General features: G+C 50.2%; 2 protein-coding genes and 1 non-coding gene across 3 annotated transcripts; 1 reads left to right on the top strand and 2 right to left on the bottom strand.

Annotated features, from left to right (window-relative positions):
- Positions 1–2,881: 2,881 nt before the first annotated feature.
- LOC117837345 (protein ETHYLENE-INSENSITIVE 3-like 1a) lies at positions 2,882–6,904 on the top strand. Its single transcript, XM_034716954.2, has 2 exons — positions 2,882–3,081; positions 4,526–6,904. Exon 2 carries the CDS (start codon positions 4,621–4,623, stop codon positions 6,562–6,564), a length of 1,944 nt encoding a protein of 647 aa, XP_034572845.1. The 5' UTR covers positions 2,882–3,081; positions 4,526–4,620; the 3' UTR covers positions 6,565–6,904.
- A 6,785-nt stretch (positions 6,905–13,689) lies between these two features.
- On the bottom strand, positions 13,690–16,995 carry LOC117838752 (putative disease resistance protein RGA3). Its single transcript, XM_034718904.2, has one exon. It carries the CDS (start codon positions 16,712–16,714, stop codon positions 14,234–14,236), a length of 2,481 nt encoding a protein of 826 aa, XP_034574795.1. The 5' UTR covers positions 16,715–16,995; the 3' UTR covers positions 13,690–14,233.
- A 2,743-nt stretch (positions 16,996–19,738) lies between these two features.
- TRNAI-AAU (transfer RNA isoleucine (anticodon AAU)) lies at positions 19,739–19,812 on the bottom strand. The gene has a single exon. It is a non-coding gene; the product is annotated as a tRNA-Ile (tRNA).
- Between the last annotated feature and the right edge of the window lie 1,952 nt (positions 19,813–21,764).

The raw sequence follows: 21,764 nt of genomic DNA, 5'->3' as shown, positions 1-21,764 counted from the left end.
GGCGGGCGGCCCGGTGGCCATCCGCTCGCCTGCGTACGTGTACGGCCCGGATCGGTGTCCGCCGCGGCACGGCCGGGCCCAGCTCGTGTGCTCCCCCACAAGCGGCGTGGGCAAGGCTGGCACGGGCGGGTCGAGCGCTTTGACGAGGACAGACGGAGAGCGGCCATTGGTTGCAAGATGTGCAAGCCCACATGAACGACCTTTTAATCTGTGGAATAAACCTGGCATTACCGGACCAAAACAATCGATTTGAAGTGGTGCTACTGGTACATCGCTCGCGAGTCCTAGTACACGTGTAGGTGCTCCAGCTCCGTCAAATTTATATTAGACCCTTTTTGTACATGATGCTTTTCTGTCAGAGCAACAAATACCAGAGACCACGTGTCAAAATAAAATCGGCACACACGCAGACAATGCATTGCGAGATCTGGAGCAGACTCTACTGCCTGGTCACTTGGATCACAACCTACATGGACCATTTCCGATTAATCTGCAGTTCAGCACCAACCAATAAACATCCAACATGAATCGGCCTCCTACACTGCACTGCACATCTGTAAAGCACAAACCAAAGCGGTGGCCCTGATGACTTGTGTCGCTCGGGCAGACGCGCGCGACTGCCCCAAGCAGAAGTCGCAAACTCGCAGCAGATGGGAGTCGCGTGCAACTAACCCTGTTCTTTGCCGGATCGCACCGTCAGAAATCCACCGATCACCTTTTACCGCTGCTAGTGCTAGCAAAGTACTCCTAGCAACACTTGCTCCGTCGGTCGCCTGGAAACTGGGAATCCGATGAGCTCGCTGTTTGCTGATACTCACTCCTCGCTGGCACGTGTTTAGCATTTTTCCGAGCATCCTTTCGTACTTCTCGTTCGATTGACACTGAAGCGGCACCAAAATTCAGATTTGGCAGCGGGCGGAGCAGGCTGTGTGGCGACAGATTTCGCTACGATACTGCCGTCTAATCGCATTTAACGCGCAGGGTTGTCCACCCGGAGTGATTGATCTAGACCACCGGGCACCCAGCTTCCCATGTTTACCATCATACCAATGCTTTTGGAAATGCTACCGAAATTCATCTCAATTATGGCTGGGATTTAATCAAGACAAAGAAACTGTCGGGTTTCTAATAGTAGTAGTAGAACCCAGTGAATTCAGCGAGCGTTGACCCGTTCATAGACCTGGTAAAAAGGAAGACGGTGATTCCGCTTCTACTCTTTGGTGGTCGTCAGTGGTTGGTTACTACCACGCGTTAGCCTGAGCTTGGGGTGGTGGGTCGCGAAAGCTGGGCGGGTAGCGTCCAACGCGTGTGAGGTGGGCGTGCGTGTAAAGGCCGCACGGGGCCAAGGTGCGTGGGGCCCACGCAGCGGCACACGTGGCCCCAGCCCATAAGGCAGCACGTGGTCGTGCTGCTCCAGGGATCGATCGTCGCTGCGGCGGCGGCGGCGGCGACGGATTTCAGGGCCGTCAAACTTAACCGGATTTCATGAAAAAGGGTCCGCTTCGTTCCCCTGGCTCTTGCCTGACCGTTTTGCCCCCAAATGGGCTATGGCCCCGGTACTCAACGCGCAGGGGGATCCTTCACGGACACTGAAAGCAGTGTGGTGCATTGCTGGATTCAGACAAGGTCTAGCATAAATTTGGGAATATTTTTCAGCTGTTTCCATTCGGCATGAACGTGAGATGCAATTTTCATCGTCACTTATAGATGGCAAAAGAACAGAAGGGGTGGCTTCCTTCTTTGTTCAAAGCCATTCCTAGTGTGGCAACTCTATCTTATCCTTGGAAGCAGAGCGTCTTCTTTAGCAATGGCGATCTTGAATCTTCCCCTCTTCCATTTCCCATTATTTGGCATCATTTGGCCTCCTAGTGTGCTCCTGTGTGTTTTCTCTACAATCGCATTAACAACGCGTATCTGGGATGGAAACCATATAAAATTCAATTTTTTTTGTTTATTTTTTAGATACGTTACGAGAAAAAGTTTCTTTGAATCCCTATAAATGTTGTGATTGTAAGATAGCCAAAATTTAGATGTACATATTAAATAAGTACATTAAATTCTCCGTTACAAACGGTCAATTACTCAAAATCGAATCTATAGAAATAGAGGACATTCAGCTTAGATATGGAGCCTAGATATGGAGCCTCTGCAAGACTAATTCTATTTTTTTAAGGGGTTACAACAATAATCTATGATTCTACGTATAGATGAAAAGTGTAAAATTTATGTATAGACATAAAGTTAACACATACGTTTCATGCATGAAAATATGTTAATACAAATGAACATGCTCACTGATATTGTCACATACACATCTACACACAACCTCCACGTTGCGTGAAATAAATTCTACTCCGCTGGATCGTCCTGCCCTCTCTTCCGTGATCGGGCAAGGAGGGAGAAGGGGAGGAACGTTTTAGTGCTCTGAGCACTTGCATCCGTTGGATGCAAGATCCACGGTGCATGTGGGAGCTGCAGCGATCAGGAGGGCAAAGAGGTAACTTCCCGTCCCCCGGTAGCCTCCGTTCTCCTTCGTTAGCGCCTTTGTCCGGTTGCTCGTCCACGCGCTGTCCGATCCTCCTCGGACCCCGCCACACCGGGGGAGGTGGCCACCGACCCGGGCCCGCGTGTCACAGGCAGACACGCCACCACCAGCCAATCTCTTTTCACCCCGTGCTGCCCGGTAAAAACGCCGTCACGCGGGTGATTAAGGAGAGCAGCAAGATCTTTTTTTTTACCGCCGCGCTGTGTCCCAGAGACTCGCGGTGGCGGCTCGTGAGTGGAGGGGAGGGAGGAGGGATGATTAGTTTTAACAGGGGGATTACAAAAGAGGCGCGGTCGCTGTTGTGGGCAAGCACCACCACCCACTTGCCTATTAACTTTGCGGCAGAGGCCTTGGCCTTGGCCTCGCCCCCGTTCTTATCTCCCCACTCGTGCCGCCTCCCTGCCCCCTTCCCTTTCTTTCTCCTCCCTCTTGCTCCTCCTCCCCTCCCACCTCCCTCTTTCCTCCTCCCAGGTCATGGCAAAGCTGGAGCCGCAGAGAAGATAGTAGCAGCAAGTGCGAGATAAACTGGGTGCTAGGTGAGCTCTTCCTACCTGCTCTTTCCCTTTCTGTTCCCTGTTCTTGTGTGCTCATGCTTCATGTGGCCGGTCCCTGTTCTTCTTCGTTGATCTTCTTCTCCCTGCTCCTTTCGATCAATATCTGTTTTTGCTGTTGGAGGGTGGTGGGATGGTTATCTGATAGGGTTATGATTGGTTTCTGCGGGATCTTTCTCTCTAGATTTTTTTAGGAGCTCCTTGCGGCGGCCAATTCCTGTTTGAGTTCTGCTTTGATCCTTCCTCTCGTTCCTGATGTTTTGTCCTGGTGCGTAAAAGGCGCGGCTAAATCCATGGTAGAGGTCCAAGGCTGCTGCCTAGGATGACGTTGCGGTTCCCGTCCAGAAACCTGAGTTTCGCACATCTCTGTTGAATTATTTTTCTTTTGAGTTTTGCTTGGATCTCAATACCTGTTCTTTGTCAAAGGAGCTTGTTCTAGGAAATGTGTAGCAGCCGGGTATAATGGATACGCTTTGTTCCTCGTCAGGAAAAAGATTTTTTTTCTGCTTATTAATTTTCGGAGGTGGGAAATTTTATGATTTTTGTGTTTCATTTTGCTTCTTGATTTCCTTTTTCTGGATGACCTTGATTCCCTTTGTTAAGCACATGGGTACATGTTCTTGTTCCCAACTGTCCATACCTGCTTGGCTGGGTAAAAACAAATGGATTCATGAAAAATAATTTATCTTATTTTATCTGAAAAGCTTTCCTCCCCTGCTTTTTGATCCTTTTCTCTTTCCCCCTTGTGATTCAATCAGAGCGTTACTTCATAGTACGTTTCAACATGCTTTGTGATGGAAAGGGGAAAAAGATGGAAACTTTACATGCTTCTTCCTATGAACCGCCTTATGAGAAGTAGTTATTTGGTTGACCTATTTATGGGCATATGTTTTCATGCTTGAATTCTTTGCTTATATTTCTTTTTCATGCTGTGTAATCTGTTCATTTATGTGGAAACAATAAGGATCATCCTATCTTTAGTCCCTGTTAGTCTTAGCCGGATCGATTTCAGAAGAAGGATTGCCGGGGAAGTGTCCATGTATTGTTTTGATCAGATCAAGGCTCTATTCTGTTTCACCAAACACATGCTAGATTGCTAACTTTGGCCTCCCGGTTGTTGCTTCAATAGGCAAGCTTGCTTTTTCCTGCCACATGATTGTCTCCTAGCTGTGTAGATCTATGCTGCCGAAGCAAGAAGCCCTCTGTTAAGTGATACTACTAATAGCAGTTACTTATTGCAAATCGTGTAATTACCAAATTAAGATGCCACGATAAGCTTCACCCAGCCATATTAATTACCTTTTTATACTGACGCAATCGTGTTGCACATGTTTACCTTCTTGGCACATAATTACTGATAGTAACACGGTGATTCACCTCTTAACAATCAGCAGTTGACGTGTTCATCTTGCTTGCTGCTCCTGTGCAGGCGAATACTACAAGTAGCAGTACAAGGAAGGTGGTCTACCTACCTGTGACTGCGAGTGAGTTTGCTTGGGTGCCGCCGTGTTTGTTGAGGTCACGATGATGGGAGGTGGGCTGATGATGGATCAGGGCATGGTGTTCCCCGGCGTCCACAATTTCGTGGATCTCCTGCAGCAGAACGGCGACAAGAACCTCGGCTTTGGGTCGCTGATGCCGCAAACGTCCTCCGGCGACCAGTGCGTGATGGGTGAGGGTGATCTCGTGGACCCGCCGCCGGAGAGCTTCCCGGATGCCGGGGAGGACGACAGCGACGATGACGTCGATGACATCGAGGAGCTGGAGCGCCGCATGTGGCGCGACCGCATGAAGCTGAAGCGGCTCAGGGAGCTGCAGCAGAGCCGTGGCAAGGACCAGGCGGCTGCAGGCAGTGGTGTGGGGGATGGGTCGTCCAAGCCAAGGCAGTCGCAGGAGCAGGCGCGGCGCAAGAAGATGTCCCGCGCCCAGGACGGCATCCTCAAGTACATGCTCAAGATGATGGAGGTGTGCCGAGCGCAGGGGTTCGTGTACGGGATCATCCCGGAGAAGGGCAAGCCTGTGAGCGGCGCCTCCGACAATCTCCGTGCCTGGTGGAAGGAGAAGGTCCGGTTTGACCGGAACGGCCCAGCAGCCATCGCCAAGTACCAGGCTGACAACGCCGTCCCGGGCGCTGAGAACGAGCTCACCTCCGGCACCGCCAGCCCGCACTCCCTGCAGGAGCTGCAGGACACCACGCTCGGCTCGCTGCTCTCGGCCCTGATGCAGCACTGCGATCCCCCGCAGCGGCGCTACCCGCTGGAGAAGGGTGTGCCGCCGCCGTGGTGGCCCACCGGCGACGAGGAGTGGTGGCCGGAGCTTGGCATCCCCAAGGACCAGGGCCCGCCCCCCTACAAGAAGCCCCATGACCTCAAGAAGGCCTGGAAGGTGAGCGTGCTCACCGCTGTCATCAAGCACATGTCGCCGGACATTGAGAAGATCCGCCGCCTAGTCCGCCAGTCCAAGTGCCTCCAGGACAAGATGACCGCCAAGGAGATCTCCACATGGCTGTCGGTCGTCAAGCAGGAAGAGGAGCTGTACCTGAAGCTACACCCCGGCGCGCGCCCGCCGGTACCTACCGGCGGCATCGCTAGCGCCATATCGTTCAACGCCAGCTCAAGCGAGTACGACGTGGACATCGTTGATGAGTGCAAGGGCGATGAGGCCGGCAACCAGAAGGCAGCGGTCACTGACCCAACCGCTTTCAACCTGGGCGCGGCTATCCTGAGCGACAAGTTCCTCATGCCGACGCCAATGAAGGAGGAGACTGCTGAGGTTGAGTTCATCCAGAAGAGGAACGCACCCGGCTCTGCGGAGCCAGAGCTGATGCTGAACAACCGCGTGTACACCTGCAACAACGTCCAGTGCCCGCATAACGACTACGGCTACGGGTTCCTTGATCGGAACGCTCGCAACAGCCACCAGTACACCTGCAAGTACAACGATCCTCTCCCCCAGAGCACTGAGAACAAGCCGCCGCCACCCCAGCCCCCACAGTCACAAGCCTTCCAGGGGGGCTTCAATCAACCTAACCAGGCGCTGAACAATCTAGATTTCAGCCTGCCTATGGACGGCCAGAGGTCCATCGCCGAGCTGATGAACATGTACGACAACAACTTCATGACGAACAAGAACATGAGCAGCGACAGTGTCAGCATCATGGAGGGGAGGCCTAATGCACTGCCCCAGAGGATGCAGATGGATGATGGTTTCTTTGGACAGGGCAACGGTGTGTTCGATGATGTCAATAGCATGATGCAGCAGCCACAGCAGGCGCCGGTGCAGCAGCAACAGCAGCCGCAGCCGCAGCAGCAGTTCTTCATCCGTGACGACACTCCCTTTGTGAGCCAGATGGGTGACATCAGCGGCACATCAGAGTTCAGGTTTGGTTCTAGTTTCAACATGTCTAGCACCGTCGACTACCCAGGTGCGGCACAGCAGAAGAACGATGGCCCCAATTGGTACTACTGAAGAATAAAGTTGTAGGGCTTAAAAACCTCTCTATAAGCTTTGGATTTCTCCATGGTGCTCCTTGGCTTCCATGGGGGGAGCGTCTCCTAAGTTGTCAAGTCTATAGGTCTTTGTCATATAGGTTTTGCAGTAGCTGCAAGAAGGCTGGAACTTGGAACTGGTTTATACTTGTATGTCCGTCCAGCCATAAACCTCTTATGGAAACTTAATGTTATTTCTAGTTTAATTTGTTAGCTTCAATGCTGTTCATGTGTCTGGCTGTTAAAAGTGTTTGTGCTTGTTTGTGTATGTGATGTTGTACCTGTTATCTGGTGTCTGAATCAAGTGTTTCTTGAGTGAATCTGCTGAAGACCTCTGCTGTCGTTCCTGAGGTGCATCCTCACTGCTGGTCTTCACTAAAACAAGATGACTTGAAGTCCTGAACGGTTCGATTTACATATTTCATCCAGGTTTCGGGCATCCACATGTCGGTATGGAATTGTGAAAAAACTCCAACCTAACATGTGCAAAATTTTCCGGTCCTGTATCTGTCATGCCTTGAATTTCTAGCAAGACGGTAAACACAGACAGATACTTTTGTTTCTGTCATGTTAGGCCGGAATTTCACCTGAATTCCACACGAGATTGATGTTGATACATCCAAACATTGCCGATCCATTAGATCTTTTTCCTCGTTTTATTGGACCAAACGATGAATTTGCACACTGAAATATCCAGCATCATCTGTTGCTTCAGTTACCACTCTGTCAAAGAAAAAGATTAGCACCAATGTCTTTCTTTCACATCAAGGTGCTTAGAAAAGCATGATTTTGATGTTGTTCATCCTTTGCTTTTCCCAAAGCCGGTCAACGCGAAGTGGCAACCCTAAGGAAAGTTAGGCCGTCCAAGCCCTTTCGAGTGTTTTGATGCTCGCACAAGAAACCGGATGGTCCTTTCTTTGATCGCAAGAGCTCCATCTCCCTTTATTGCTCTCTTGGTGGCACCTGTCATCGTCCATGGACCCATCTTATCCTCAGCTTGTGTTGTGAAGCTGGCGTGACCTGTGAGCCCTCCTCACATGCTCGCTGCCGGGTGCTGGGGGCGGGGACGGGGGCGCGCCCCTACCATATCACGGAAGGGATGGGGATGGGGATGGGGATGGAGATGGAGATGGAGATGGCGATGGGGATGACGATGGGGACGGCTCGCTCGCTGGACAGCAATTGCGGGGTTTGGTTTCCATGGCGGCGGATCCAAGCGTTTTGGATCCGCTGCCGTGCCGGCTGTGCAGGTCATGGCTGGGATTTCTGCAGAAAATTTCAGACAAGTCGTTTTGACTCGTGCGGAATTTCTGAGAAATTTGACCAGAGCTATGTTCATTGGGATCATGCCCATTTCTGAAGAGGCATCCAGGTTCTTGGGATGGTTTGTGGTGAAAAACTCCAGGGGAAAAGGGTGGAGAGTAGAGTCAGTTCTAAGCTAAGGTGATTAGAGGCCACCAAATCTGGGCCCTGTCGGCTGCAAATCCTTCTTGAGATCTACCTAATCGGCCCCTAAAGAAACACTTCAATATTTGTAAGCTAAAAACTGCACCATAATATAATTGAAAAAAAAACAGGTGGCTGATGTGACTTGAGATGGTCAAATTGTCCCTTTGATATTCGGGAGGCCACCCTAGCAGCTAATCTATACTACTTTCCCAACCTTTGGTCTATTGTTTCCAAGGCTTGAACTCTACATACAATTTCTTAATGCGCTTTACTTTTGGTCTATCGCTGAGCAAAGCCGAGCCATGATGGTGATAGGAAGGATCAGCGAGAGGAATAAACCAGCACTGCTCTCCAACTAACCAATATTCTGAAGCAAAAATGCTGCTCAAAACACATGCTTAGGCGCCCCGATTCTTTACTAGAAACATGGCGCGTAGTGTTGGTTTGAGAGTGACCCTCGTTTCCTCGAGTCACATTAGCAATATTTGCGTGATCGTAAATACTCTATGCAGATGTGCACTTCCTCAGTCCTCACAGATTGGTTATGTAGTACGTATCTCAACCTCGCAGCCTGACTGTATTGTAGCTTACGACAATTACAATAAAAGCATAACTTTCCGATATCAGCTACTAATGTTTGATTTCTGAAGGCTCTAATGTAATATCTGAAGCACCATGCTCATTAAGTAAGAAAGCAACCCATACAAGCTTACAAATTCTGAAACCAATGGACACAAGCTCGGCATATTCAGATGGTCCTTTGGTGATGGGGAATCACAGCTGTTGACTAACTACATGGAAAACAAGATAATACAAAACAGAACAGTGGGAACTGTAGTACTGATCGTTGTTTGAATAAGCTGTAATTCGTTACCAACCTAACATTATATATATGGCATATGTATGGCAACTATCTTCCTTTTTTTGTGTTGGATATTAAGAAGATGCGCACATCTGATAAGACAAGCAGTCAAGCACTGACGCTAATGTTCTGCCTTGAGAGGACCCGCCACCATGGCACTTTCTTAGATAATCGGAGTTGCTGAGGATACGCCACTTGAAGCAGGAGCACCGAGATCCTTCAGGAATCAGGAGGAGGAGCTTCAGTTTACCCTTAGACGTCCTTAGCATGCTGCCGCAACCAGCAGTGGCATTTAGTCGAGCAGTTTGCCTGCGTACGCTCGAACGCCCTCCTCAAGACGGCAGAGCTCGGATAGATGGAACAGAAGTGGAGGCGAGCATGCATGGAACTATGGGAGGCCGTGCGCATGGTGTGGCGCTAGAAGCAGGCACCCTCATCTCAAGTCCTCGTTTGGGCAGTCACCGCTCGGCAGCGCCTTCTATGCACGGCATTTAGTCGAGCAACCTGGCTGCCATCTCGTTCCCGGTCCGCGGACAGATTGACGGAGCAGCCATGCTCCTCTCGGAGCACGTGAGCGCATCCATTTGTGCCGCCTCTCGGGGCAGCGTGCTACCAGGAGAGGTGGCGGTACATGGTGAAGGGGACGCGTGATGGCAGTTGGGCAGGAGGGGGAGGCCGAATGAGGCGAGCCAGCGGCGGTGCCGGAGGGATGGCAGGCGGCGAACCATGCGGACTCCAGAGAATTCGCGAGAACCTATTCGAACCGCCCGATCAGAATCGAATGGGCGAGAAATAAGGGCGACGTGGCCGAACGAATGCCTGATTCCAGCCTGATCGTAGGGTCAGCTTTCGTGTTATAGAGATTACCCGGGACGACTTCTTTTTTCCAATTCTCTGGACCGGACCAACGAAAGAGCAGGTCTCCGTGACATCGAAGAGGCGAGACAGCAACCCGGCTCCAATGATAGTTCGAGTCCAATCTCCAGTCTCGGTTGTTACTCTAACAAACTGGCCAAATGGGGGTTTAAAAGAAGTAGAGAACCAGTTCATCGAAAACGTGTGGGGAGATGCCAAATTGATCGGTCGACCCACATATCCATTGCCGGAGAGGAACGGTCTCCGCTTCGGTCATGGACACGCCTAACAAAAGCGCGCGAGAGATCAACTGAATCCGGCCATGCCCTTTGCTGCGACGGATGGTGCGCGTGATGGCATGGCGCGCCAGTGCGCGCGCGGGCGCCACACTGGACGTGGAAGCTCGCTGGCGACTGAACCGAAAGCAAGCTAGCCCCATCACTGGGCAGTGGGCACACCGTGTCTCGAGGCCAAGTGCAGCGTACGGTGGCGTGGTGAGCATCTGGAACTGTTGGATCGGGCTGGGGGTACAGTGCAGAAGGACAGCAAGGGGACGGGACGTAGGAGTAGATGCTAGTGGTAGGGTTCGTTGTGCCGTCTAAAATGGTAACTGGACGAGGAGGATTGTTCATTGTTTTGGGAATCTTTAGGATTTTACTACTTTCGGTTCGAATTTTAGCTGGATTCTCAGCATTTTGCACGGGGGCCAGAAGAACTGAATAAGGTGGGGGCGGGCAAGTGGCGTGGCTGGGTTGGCCGGCTGGTTGGCGGCCTACCAGGCTGCGATGGCGAGAGAGTGATGAGAGCAGCCGCCGGAGTGGGGCAGGGCAGGGCAGCGCCGCGGCCGAGACGAGACTTCGGAGCCGAGACGACGAGTGACCCACGCCACGGGACGTCCGCGTCCGCGGCCGGTGCGTCCAGCCTGGCTCGATTCGACGGCGTCGCGCCCGGCCCCCGGCGCGATCGGTTCTGGCAAAGAGAGATCGGTTCGTCGGCGCGGTGAGCCGGGAACCGGGATCGGTGTCTTGCCAGATGGCACTGTTCCTGCACACACGGATGATGGGTGCCACGGCATGGGCCTCGCCGACCACACAGTAGTTGGTGGATCCGACTATCCGAGAGACGACGGGGGAAGAGGTCGGCCTGGCCCAACGCGCAGACGGACGCGTTGCGGTTGCGGCCTCCTTCCCCGCTGCCACTTGCGGCCCTACTTTTATATATTTTTTGTTTTAGTATTTTGCAAAAATAGATATCCTAACAAAAAAATTTGCAAATCTATACCTATACTTTTTTTTAAAAGTAGTATATTTAAAAAAAATCATAACTAATTCATATGAACTTGGATGGAGATAAACTTTACATAAAAATTGGAGATCTGAACGAGATCTACAACTTTATAGTTTAAAGTTTTTTCATTTGGTGTCATCTTCATGCTAAATAATCGATTATATGAGCACAAAGATGGTACCAAATAAAAACAGTTTGAACTTTGTAAATCTCATCGAGAGCTACAATTTTTATATAAAATTATTTTTATTCCAGTTCATATGAATTAGTATGATTTTTTGAATGTGTGATGCTCAATTTCAGATCTAAATTTGAAATTTAGATATGAAATTTGTGTCGATTATTTGAGCACCAAGATAATACCAAATGAAAAAAGTTTGACCAACAAAGTTTAAAAATCATAATTAAATTAATTCATATGAACTCGGATGGAGATAAACTTTATATGAAAATTACCGCCGGTTCAATTGGTGGCTGGTTGCTACAGTACACCCCCCGCCGTTTCAAATAGGTATATATTTGCAATTTTTTATTAAAATATATATTTTTGCAAAATACTAAAATAAAAAATAAAAAAATTCGGCATCGCCTTCTTGTGGGAGACTGCAAACGCGTAGCGTGCTCAGCATGCGCGACCGCCGATGAATGGCGACATGCCGCCGGGCGATCCGAGATTCCGGGGGGAGGCCGAGGCGAGGCGGGCGCTGTTCACGGGCGACCGACCCCGTCAACTTGGCCACCGCCCCCGGCACCGGCACGGCATATTCCGTGGCGAGGCGGCTGGGGAGCGCCCGGATTCCCCTGGCCCCCTGGCGTGCGTGACGGGTTCGGGGTTCGGCGGATGGCCACCACCAAAGTCGCCCACCCTACTAGTACAAGCCTAGTTTCGGCGGCAACTCGCGTTCCTGGCTGGGTCCCTCCTCAACTATACAACTCGTGCGCGTCCTACAGGGGGGAGGAGCGGAGGAGTGATCATCGCTGATCTGATCTCGCGACACCGGAAGCTCAGAAAGAAAGAAAGAACGGGGGGTGGCTGTTTCCGGTGAAAAAATCACACACTGCACAGAAGGCTATTGCATACGCCCGATTCTCAATCCACTTTGCCCCACAAAATGTGGACATGAGTTTCGTCGTCAAGTGGCACGGCACGCCCGTACGAGCAGAGGAAGAGTGGTTATCTGGATCGGGATAGCTCGCCTTCACAGTGGGTTTGTCGGGATGTGCCGGTTCTGTGAGGAGTTCGTTGGAGTCAGTTATCTGCAAGTGCCTGCTTGCAGCGCTTCCTGCAGGCTGCGGCCGCTACCAGGTTTCTAGTCACGGCAGTAGGGAACTCGTAGTCCTCAACCCTTTTTTTTTTCAGTACGAAAAACTTTGGTTTCTGTGGCGTATGGATGAGGCATCTGCGCCCTGGAGCTCAACGACTTGTAGTACTGGCAAGGAAAGAAACAAACACGTGTACAAATGGAGAGTGCCGCGAACCTGCCTGCACTCGTCGTTTTCTGTCCAACCAGCCGCGGCCTCACGGTGTTGGGCTCTTTCGGCCTCCCTGAGCGATGGGCTTCACATTCCTGGTGCGTCGCCGCACAAGTGGGCTCCTACGTAACTGGATAGCATCCTGGCCCGCACGGAGAGTAGGCCTTAATCCGGCCTGCTTACTACTTGCACTAGTAACTTTGAGGTTTCCTGCATTCTTTCTTGGGCGAAAGGCGTACCCACGATTATCTCCTCTTTTCGAGGAAATGGCGACGAAATTCTTGAGGAGGAAAGAAACAAAGGCAACTACAGGAAGTTGCGGTGTCTTGCCTGGTTGCCTTGAGATTCTTGCATTTCGTTCAGGCCAGGTATGAGATATCCCAACATGAATAGTATGACCTACGAGTTCCAGCCTTTGTCTGGATTCCGGGTGTAATCCTGGCCACTGCTGCTGGATCGTCAAGAATTCCGCAGGGGTCAGCAAGGATCGAATCTCGTAGCCAACTGCCCAACTGCACAGATCTCTGAACAAACACTCAAGAGACACAGTAGTACATGCATCCTGCAAGTAGATGTGCTGTTCCATCATGGATCCCGCACAGGGTGCAGGCTGGGTCACTCGACCAGTTTCCTTTTTGGAAGATTGTCCGCTACCCGGGGCAATTATTGCACAGCCAGACAGGAAAAAGTTTTTGCATTTCATTGGATTCCAGCTTTTCCAATTTTGATTCTGGAATTTGTATAGGAGAAAAAGAATGCAGACCTTAGATTGTAGCTCTGATGATCGACATGCTGACGGTTATTAAACTCCCCCAGCAATGAACCAGACCTGAAATGAAACATGCAGCAGACACGATCATACAAGTGCCTGTTGAACACCCATATATGCTCTACTAAAACTTTGATGAGTTCTAGACTTCTAGTTGCTGACAATCCAAAATACCTGATAATAATGGCGTGGACAGACTAACAATTCATAAAGAGGTGGAAACAGGAGGAATACATTCAAGGATCCAATACATTCAGTTCAGAGAAAATGATGCGATACATTACATTGTCAGGCACATCATATACATGACGTGCATCATATTCTATATATTCGCCATCAAATTCAGTAGCACAATGTCACAGTGACATCAAATAATAGTCAAAGCTCCACATATTTAGCAACAAAAAAAATTTAAAGGAGATTATTCATGTTATTCCAAGAGCCCACTTAAATGTTCAGATATATCCATGCATCTCACAGCAACAGATCGGAAGCTGCAACAGTCAATGCTAATTCAGCAACTGAGCTTCTACGAACATTGACATCAGGATTCAGAGACACATCAAAGGGTACAGGAGGCATGCAAATCCACAAAGGATAACGACAAATTATTTAGAGAACAAAAATGAAAATTGTAACGGCAACTGCTAGGACAGGCAAACTAAGGACACGAAATTAGTACTAGCTCAAAAGAGAACCAGCAACAACCAATTGGAGAGAAAATTGATGACCATCATATGTCACATCAATTGATAAATTGAATCCTTGGATCACGAATCCGTTGCACTCTCTCAGCACCTTCTTGTCAGTACCATTCCTCCAGGGCATCGCTTCCATTTACAGTCAATCGAGAGATGTTCCTTGGCAATATGTACCTGCACTTATTTTCAGATTCGAAGCATCATGAATTTCCAGACGATGAAGGGAATCCAGGTTGAATAAGCTGCAAGATCATCACATTACTGAAATCCTTAAATTTCTGCGGGACTGCAATGTCTCCATGGAAAATTGAGCATGCCTGGGGCAAGAAACTATCTCAAGAGACTCCAGAAATGAGAGCTGCTCTACCCAAGAAGGAAGTCTTCTTCCAGGGTAATTGTGAATGCGTAAATGCTTGAGATTGGTATGTGGACATAGTGCCTCAATGACTCTCTCACTTTTCTCTATGTCCAGCTGCTGCTCATCCTTGCAGGTGCCATCACTCCACTTCAGCATCAGTTTGTGCAAATACTCCTTCACTATCAAATTGGCCTCCTTGGAACCATCATCAGTTGTGGCTTCCAAATTAAGAATACAAAGCTCTCCACGGATCTTCAAGTTCTTCAACTCATTAATGTTGCACTTGCCACCATCCCTGGAGACCACAACAAATCTAGAAAGAGTCTGAAGAGACTGTAACTTGTCAATGCCACTTGGCATGGACCTGAAAGCAGTAACTCTATCCCAATCAAGATGTAAGCAGAGGTGCCGCATGTTAACTAAGCGGCTCATGCCTTCAGGCAAATCCATGAGCCAGTAGCAGTACCTGAGGTCAAGTGTCTGCAAATTGAATAGGTTGCAGACTGTTTCTGGAAGAGTCTTTATCAGAGTATTCCGAAGGTTGAGGTATCTGAGGTGTATAGAGCACCCGACGGAATCTGGCAAGACTTCAAGCTCAGTGTAACTCAGATCTAGTGCACGTAGACAAGTTAAGTTTGAGAAAAGTGCTGATGGAACCTGATTTGAGGGTAGTTTCATAGTGGGATATAATTTCAGGAGCCTCAACTTTTGATAGTGATAAATCCTGTCGAATGCAAGAGGCTCATCATTTGGGCATAATACAGTTGCATAGCGAACCAACTCAGGATGCTCAGGAACCTGTGAATCATCAGGACTGAGAGTCAGAGATTCATATTTAGAAACTCGCAGTGCTAGATCAAGCATCAAATTCGGCACTCTGAACTTCTGATGATTAGAAAGGCTGCGGGAAGTTTCAAAGAGTGACCTCCATAGGAGTTCATCAAACCATCTACCTGCTTCCATCTCAACCCTTTTCCTTCCGTTGCTCTTAATAAGACCATCTGCCATCCAGAGTCTAACCAGCTCATCCTTATCAAATTCAAGACTAGGAGGATACATAGAACATAAGGCAAAACACTGTTTGAGATGATATGGCAAGTGTTGATAACTTATCTGCAAACTTGCCAAGATAATGTCCGTGTTTCTGTTACCTTCAAGAATCTGCATGTCACTTAATATGCTTTCCCACTGTTCTCTCTGTCCATTAGTGTCAGACAAAAGCACCCCAAGAGACTTGGCTGCTAACGGGGAACCTCGGCAGTTTGCGCCAACCCTCTGTCCAATCAACTCCAGATCATGGTGATCGTTGCTGCTCCACCCTGAGAATGCATAAGCTTTAACAATTTCCCAGCATTCATCATCTTTCAAACCCTCTAATTGGATGCTGTTAAGAATGTTGGACATCATCCTAGAAACCCTTTCGTGTCGAGTAGTGATCAGAAGTTTGCTTCCTTCCTCTCCAGCAATCAGCGAAGGCCTTAGCGATTCCCAGAACTGAAATCCTTCCGCCCAAAGGTTATCGATCACCAGCAAGAACCTCCTTTTGCGCAGGTGCTCACGCAGCCGTTGCTGCAATATGTCCAGACTTAGAAGCTCGCATTTCTGCCTGGTCACAGCTTCGATGATTGTCTTGGTGGCAACCCTCACATCACACCTATCTGGTAACCAAACCCAAAACCTGTTGCTGTCTGTGAAGAATTTCTCTACCTCCGGGTCGCTGTAGACCAACCGTGCCAAGGCTGTCTTGCCAATTCCTGCCGTTCCCCAGATGGAAATCACAGGAAGGTCCAGACCTGCACTCTCAGAAACAAGAGCACGGATGATTTTCTTCTTCTGGTCCGCGCGGCCTACGTGTCTCTCGTCGCCATGCGCGGCGGCTTCGGGAAACCTTTGGCGCTGCTGCAGCGGCGGAGTCGTCCGCCTCCCGTCCCCGGGACGCAACCTGAGGTTCCTCTTGCCCTTTTCGATCTCGTCGAGGCGTTCGTTGATCCTGGCGATCCAGGCATCCAGCTCCCAGCGCTGCCGCAGGCCGAGGTCGATGTTGAGCCAGAGCCTCTTCCGCTTCCGCGACGTCTCCGCGGCAGCCATCCTGGACACGGCGGCCATGGTGGTGAGGCGGTCAAGCAGGGCGTCGACGTCGAAGGCCGTGGCCCTCAGCTCCTGGAGCCAGAGCTTCACGAAGTCGTCGTCGATGAAGCGGCGCTGCTCGGCGTCGGTGAGCACCGCGCGGATGCGCTTTTCCGTGCGGCGCAGCTTCTCGGCCTCCTCCTCGACGTTCCACAGGCGGAGCCCCGTGGAGTAGACGGTGTCGAGGACCGCGCCACCGATCTTTTCCCAGCAGCCGAGCGCGGAGGAGATCTTCTTGAGCAGATCCATGGGCGACGGACGAGGGATCGGCGGCCCGAGAGGGGGGAATCCTGCGCGGTGCAGGCTGCAGAGAACCGGCGCTTCTTCCTTCTTGTAGTGTGGCCGCCGGTTCTGGGCTCGGGATTGCGTGGGAAGTTCACTTGCCGCTTCCGGGAAGGTTCTTGGCAATGGCGACGATGGGGAGGAGGAGGTCGGCAAATGAGATAGCAGCAGCCTGCTCCTCTCGGGCAAATGATCGAACGCGCGGAGGTCAGGTGAAGTCGGGCGTGAACCTTACCCGGACTTTCTGGGCGGCGCAACGCATTTTAGTCCCAAACGGGAAATTTTGACACATTAGGATCTGGATAAAACATGGTGTGCTATCTTTTTCCCGCCGGGTCTGGTAGTGCAGACCTGTTACCTCATACTTTGGGGGGCAGAGTTGATTGGACGGGGATGTTCAAGTAGGCTTTAGCCGCGGTGTGTCTCAGCACCCACCCCATGAAGGCTGTCCGGCCCTCATGAAGGCTGTCCGGCGGTGTCATCAGCACCTCTGGTTCAAGAGCTAACCAGCAACAGTGCCCCTCTCCTGCCAACTCTCTTTTTTACAATATTTTTCAAAGACTTTGCACCGCAGGCCGAGGTCGATGTTGAGCCTGAGCCTCTTCCGCTTCCGCGACGTTTCCGCGGCAGCCATCCTGGACACGGCGGCCATGGTGGTGAGGCGGTCAAGCAGGGCGTCGACGTCGAAGGCCATGGCCCTCAACTCCTGGAGCCAGAGCTTCAAGAAGTCGTCGTCGATGAAGCGGCGCTGCTCGGCGTCGGTGAGCACCGCGCGGATGCGCTTTTCCGTGCGGCGCAGCTTCTCGGCCTCCTCCTCGACGTTCCACAGGCGGAGCCCCGTGGAGTAGACGGTGTCGAGGACCGCGCCACCGATCTTTTCCCAGCAGCCGAGCGCGGAGGAGATCTTCTTGAGCAGATCCATGGGCGACGGACGAGGGATCGGCGGCCCGAGAGGGGGGAATCCTGCGCGGTGCAGGCTGCAGAGAACCGGCGCTTCTTCCTTCTTGTAGTGTGGCCGCCGGTTCTGGGCTCGGGATTGCGTGGGAAGTTCACTTGCCGCTTCCGGGAAGGTTCTTGGCAATGGCGACGATGGGGAGGAGGAGGTCGGCAAATGAGATAGCAGCAGCCTGCTCCTCTCGGGCAAATGATCGAACGCCTTGCAAGGCGGAGGTCAGGTGAAGTCGGGCGTGAACCTTACCCGGACTTTCTGGGCGGCGCAACGTATTTTAGTCCCAAACGGGAAATTTTGACACATTAGGATCTGGATAAAACATGGTGTGCTATCTTTTTCCCGCCGGGTCTAGTAGTGCAGACCTGTTACCTCATACTTTGGGGGGCAGAGTTGATTGGACGGGGATGTTCAAGTAGGCTTTAGCCGCGGTGTGTCTCAGCACCCACCCCATGAAGGCTGTCCGGCTCTCATGAAGGCTGTCCGGCGGTGTCATCAGCACCTCTGGTTCAAGAGCTAACCAGCAACAGTGCCCCTCTCCTGCCAACTCTCTTTTTTACAATATTTTTCAAAGACTTTGCACCGCAGGCCGAGGTCGATGTTGAGCCTGAGCCTCTTCCGCTTCCGCGACGTCTCCGCGGCAGCCATCCTTGACACGGCGGCCATGGTGGTGAGGCGGTCAAGCAGGGCGTCGGCGTCGAAGGCAGTGGCCCTCAGCTTTTGGATCTAGAGCTTCACGAAGTCGTCGTCGATGAAGCGGCGCTGCTCGGCGTCGGTGAGCACCGCGCGGATGCGCTTTTCCGTGCAGCGCAGCTTCTCGGCCTACTCCTCGATGTTCCACAGGCGGAGCCCCGTGGAGTAGACGATGTCGAGGACCGCGCCATCGATCTTTTCCCAGCAGCCGAGCGCGGAGGAGATCTTCTTGAGCAGATCCATGGGCGAGGGATGAGGGAGCGGCAGTCCGAGAGGGGGAATCCTGCGCGGTGCAGGCTGCAGAGAACCGACGCTTCTTCCGTCTTGTAGTGTGGCCGCCGGTTCTGGGCTCGGGATTGCGTGGGAAGTTCACTTGCCACTTTTGGGAAGGTTCTTGGCAATGGCGACGATGGGGAGGAGGAGGTCGGCAAATGAGATAGCAGCAGCCTGCTCCTCTCGGGCAAATGATCGAACGCTTTGCAAGGTGGAGGTCAGGTGAAGTCGGGCGTGAACTTTATCGAGACTTTCTGGGTGGCACAACGTATTTTAGTCCCAAACTGAAAATTTTGACACATTGGGATCTGGATAAAACATGGTGTGCTATCCTTTTCCCGCCGGATCTGGTGGTGCAGGCCTGTTACCCCATGCTTTGGGGGGCAGAGTTGATTGGACGGGGATGTTCAGGTAAGCTTTAGCCGGGGTGTGTCTCAGCACCCACCCCATGAAGGCTGTCTGGCCCCCAGGAAGGCTGTCCGGCGGGTGTCATCAGCACCTCTGGTTCAAGAGCTAACCAACAACTGTGCCCCCTCCTGCCAACTCCCTTTTTTATAATATTTTTCAAAGACTGTTGTGTACTTGTTGTGTACGATGATCGTAACGAAGATAGAACAGGTATCAACACAATGATCTAATTTTTTGCCATCCTTACAGATAGCCACTCTCCAATTGCTATCTTTACGTTGGCACCTACATTTTTACCATTTATATTTTTACCATTGGTGAGGGAATGTTTCTTCCATTTGAGCCATCTTTGCTGATGTTGCAAGACACGTAAGCATGCCAGCATGAATGAGTGATGCAAAAGTACTCTTTTGCCCCTACCAGTCCACTCCTTGCTACCTCCCATTCTCTATGACAGCCGGCCCCACTTGTCATCCCTAACCTCCCTCCCCATCATACGGCCGAGCTCAAATCATCGTGTCTCCTTAAATCACAACACCACACTCCATGAATTCATGAGTAACTTCCGGTGGCTCACCCCCTCATGCTGCTGCTTCACGACAGCTGCAGCCCGTGCATGCCAAACACTTGTAGATGCACCGAATGCTTCCCGTAGCACTCCCGCAACTTCGCCCATGCAGGTCTCGAACCTGCGACCTTTGCATTATTAGCACGACGCTCTAACCAACTGAGCTAATAGGCCTGTTCTTGACCAAATATGCACAAGCCTTTTTTCATAATTTAAACGGCGGCGATTCTAACAATGAACCAATGATGTACATGGTTCTGCGGTGAGTAGGAAGTCCGACTTTAATGAAAAATTCTGTGAACCTGGGATCTGGTGAAACCTGAAAGATCATTGCAGCTACAAAATGCATCTGTTATTTTAGATAAAAAAAAATTAGCTGCAGCTAGCTCCGACTGCATCAATGATTGATGGGAGTCGGCGGCTAAACCAACGCCAAAAGGAAGGAGCAACTCCTTCAACGGAATGGACATACCATACAAAGTCATGTGAAATGTTTGGAAGGAGCATGTAGTCTTCGAATTTTCGAGCACAGGTACCCAGCAGGTGGCAGCCGTGCTAATGGAAGGATTGGATGGGACATGCATATGCCATGTACATATAAACGCCGGATTCACTCTCGTACCCACTATATTCCGCTTCTTAAGAGTTACGGATATGGATTCAGAGTTGGTCACCTTTATGGCCTTGGCCTCAAACCCTCAACTATAGTCTATAGTTGCATCCGTTTTTTTAGAACATAGGTGCATCCATTATGTACGCATGTCTGTAGAACCTTCTCATCAAGTACCTTATTTCGGTAATGCTACAAAACAAAAGTCCGGAATATTAAAAAAATCGGACATTCGGATATGTTGCAATAGTTAAGCATCGATGTTGCAACTATTATTTCTGCATGTTTTACAGTGAATGTTGCATGAAACATAGTGTTCATGTTGCGGCGGGAATTTTATACCCAGAGTCGAATGTTGTAGTCATTTTTACATATTATTTTTCATGTTGCAAATAGTGACCACTAATATTTTACTATGCAATTTTTAATGTTTCGTCGGAGAGTTTGATAAAAAATTTCTCATCGAACGTTCGGACGCTAACAACGCCTAACTTTTATTTTTGTTCTTGAGACTAACCTTCCGGAGATGGCCAGATACTTACGCCTGCCCAAAGCAGAGAGACACGGAAACCTTTGAATACGCATCGTAGGACAGCAATGGGCCGGATTTCCTCTCATGGATGGCCTTTCGGCCTACACGTCAAAGTTTCGGCCCGAGAGTGCAAATGCACGGGTCACGTACAGTAGAGGTAAACATATGTAATTCCTCGACGACACAACATATTTTAGTGCCAAACCAAAAATTTTACCACATTAAGACCTGAATAAAACATGATATGATGTCCATTCTCCTGCCAGGTCTGGTGGTGCAGGCCTGTTACCCCATTCTTCGGGGGGGCAGAGTTGATTGGACGGGGATGTTCAGGTAGGCATTAGCCGGGTGTGTCTCAGCACCCACCCCATGAAGGTTGTCCGGCCCCCATGAAGGCTGTCCGGTGGGTGTCATCAGCACCTGTGGTTCAAGAGCTAACCGGCAACTGTGCCCCTCTCCTGCCAACTCTCTCTTTTACAATATTTTTCAAAGACTGTTGTGTACTTGTGTGTACAATGATAGTAACGAAGATAGTGTTGGGAAATATAGAACAGGTATCAACACAATGATCTAATTTTTTGCCATCCTTACAGATAGCCACTCTCCAATTGCCAGTTTTACGTTAGCACCTACATTTTTATCATTGGTGAGGGAATGTTTCTTCCATTTGAGCCATCTTATATTTTTCAAAGACTGTTGTGTACTTGTGTGTACAATGATCGTAACGAAGATAGTGTTGGGAAATATAGAACAGGTATCAACATAATGATCTAATTTTTTGCCATTCTTACGGATAGCCACTCTCTAATTGCCAGTTTTACGTTGGCACCTACATTTTTATCATTGGTGAGGGAATGTTTCTTCCATTTGAGCCATGTTATATTTTTCAAAGACTGTTGTGTACTTGTGTGTACAATGATCGTAACAAAGATAGTGTTGGGAAATATAGAATAGGTATCAACACAATGATCTAATTTTTTGCCA

This window comes from Setaria viridis, chromosome 9 (genome assembly GCF_005286985.2).
Source record: "Setaria viridis chromosome 9, Setaria_viridis_v4.0, whole genome shotgun sequence".
Taxonomy (NCBI): domain Eukaryota; kingdom Viridiplantae; phylum Streptophyta; class Magnoliopsida; order Poales; family Poaceae; genus Setaria; species Setaria viridis.
Note: the sequence above shows the minus strand (reverse complement) of the source record. Positions and strands in the feature narration are given on the sequence as shown.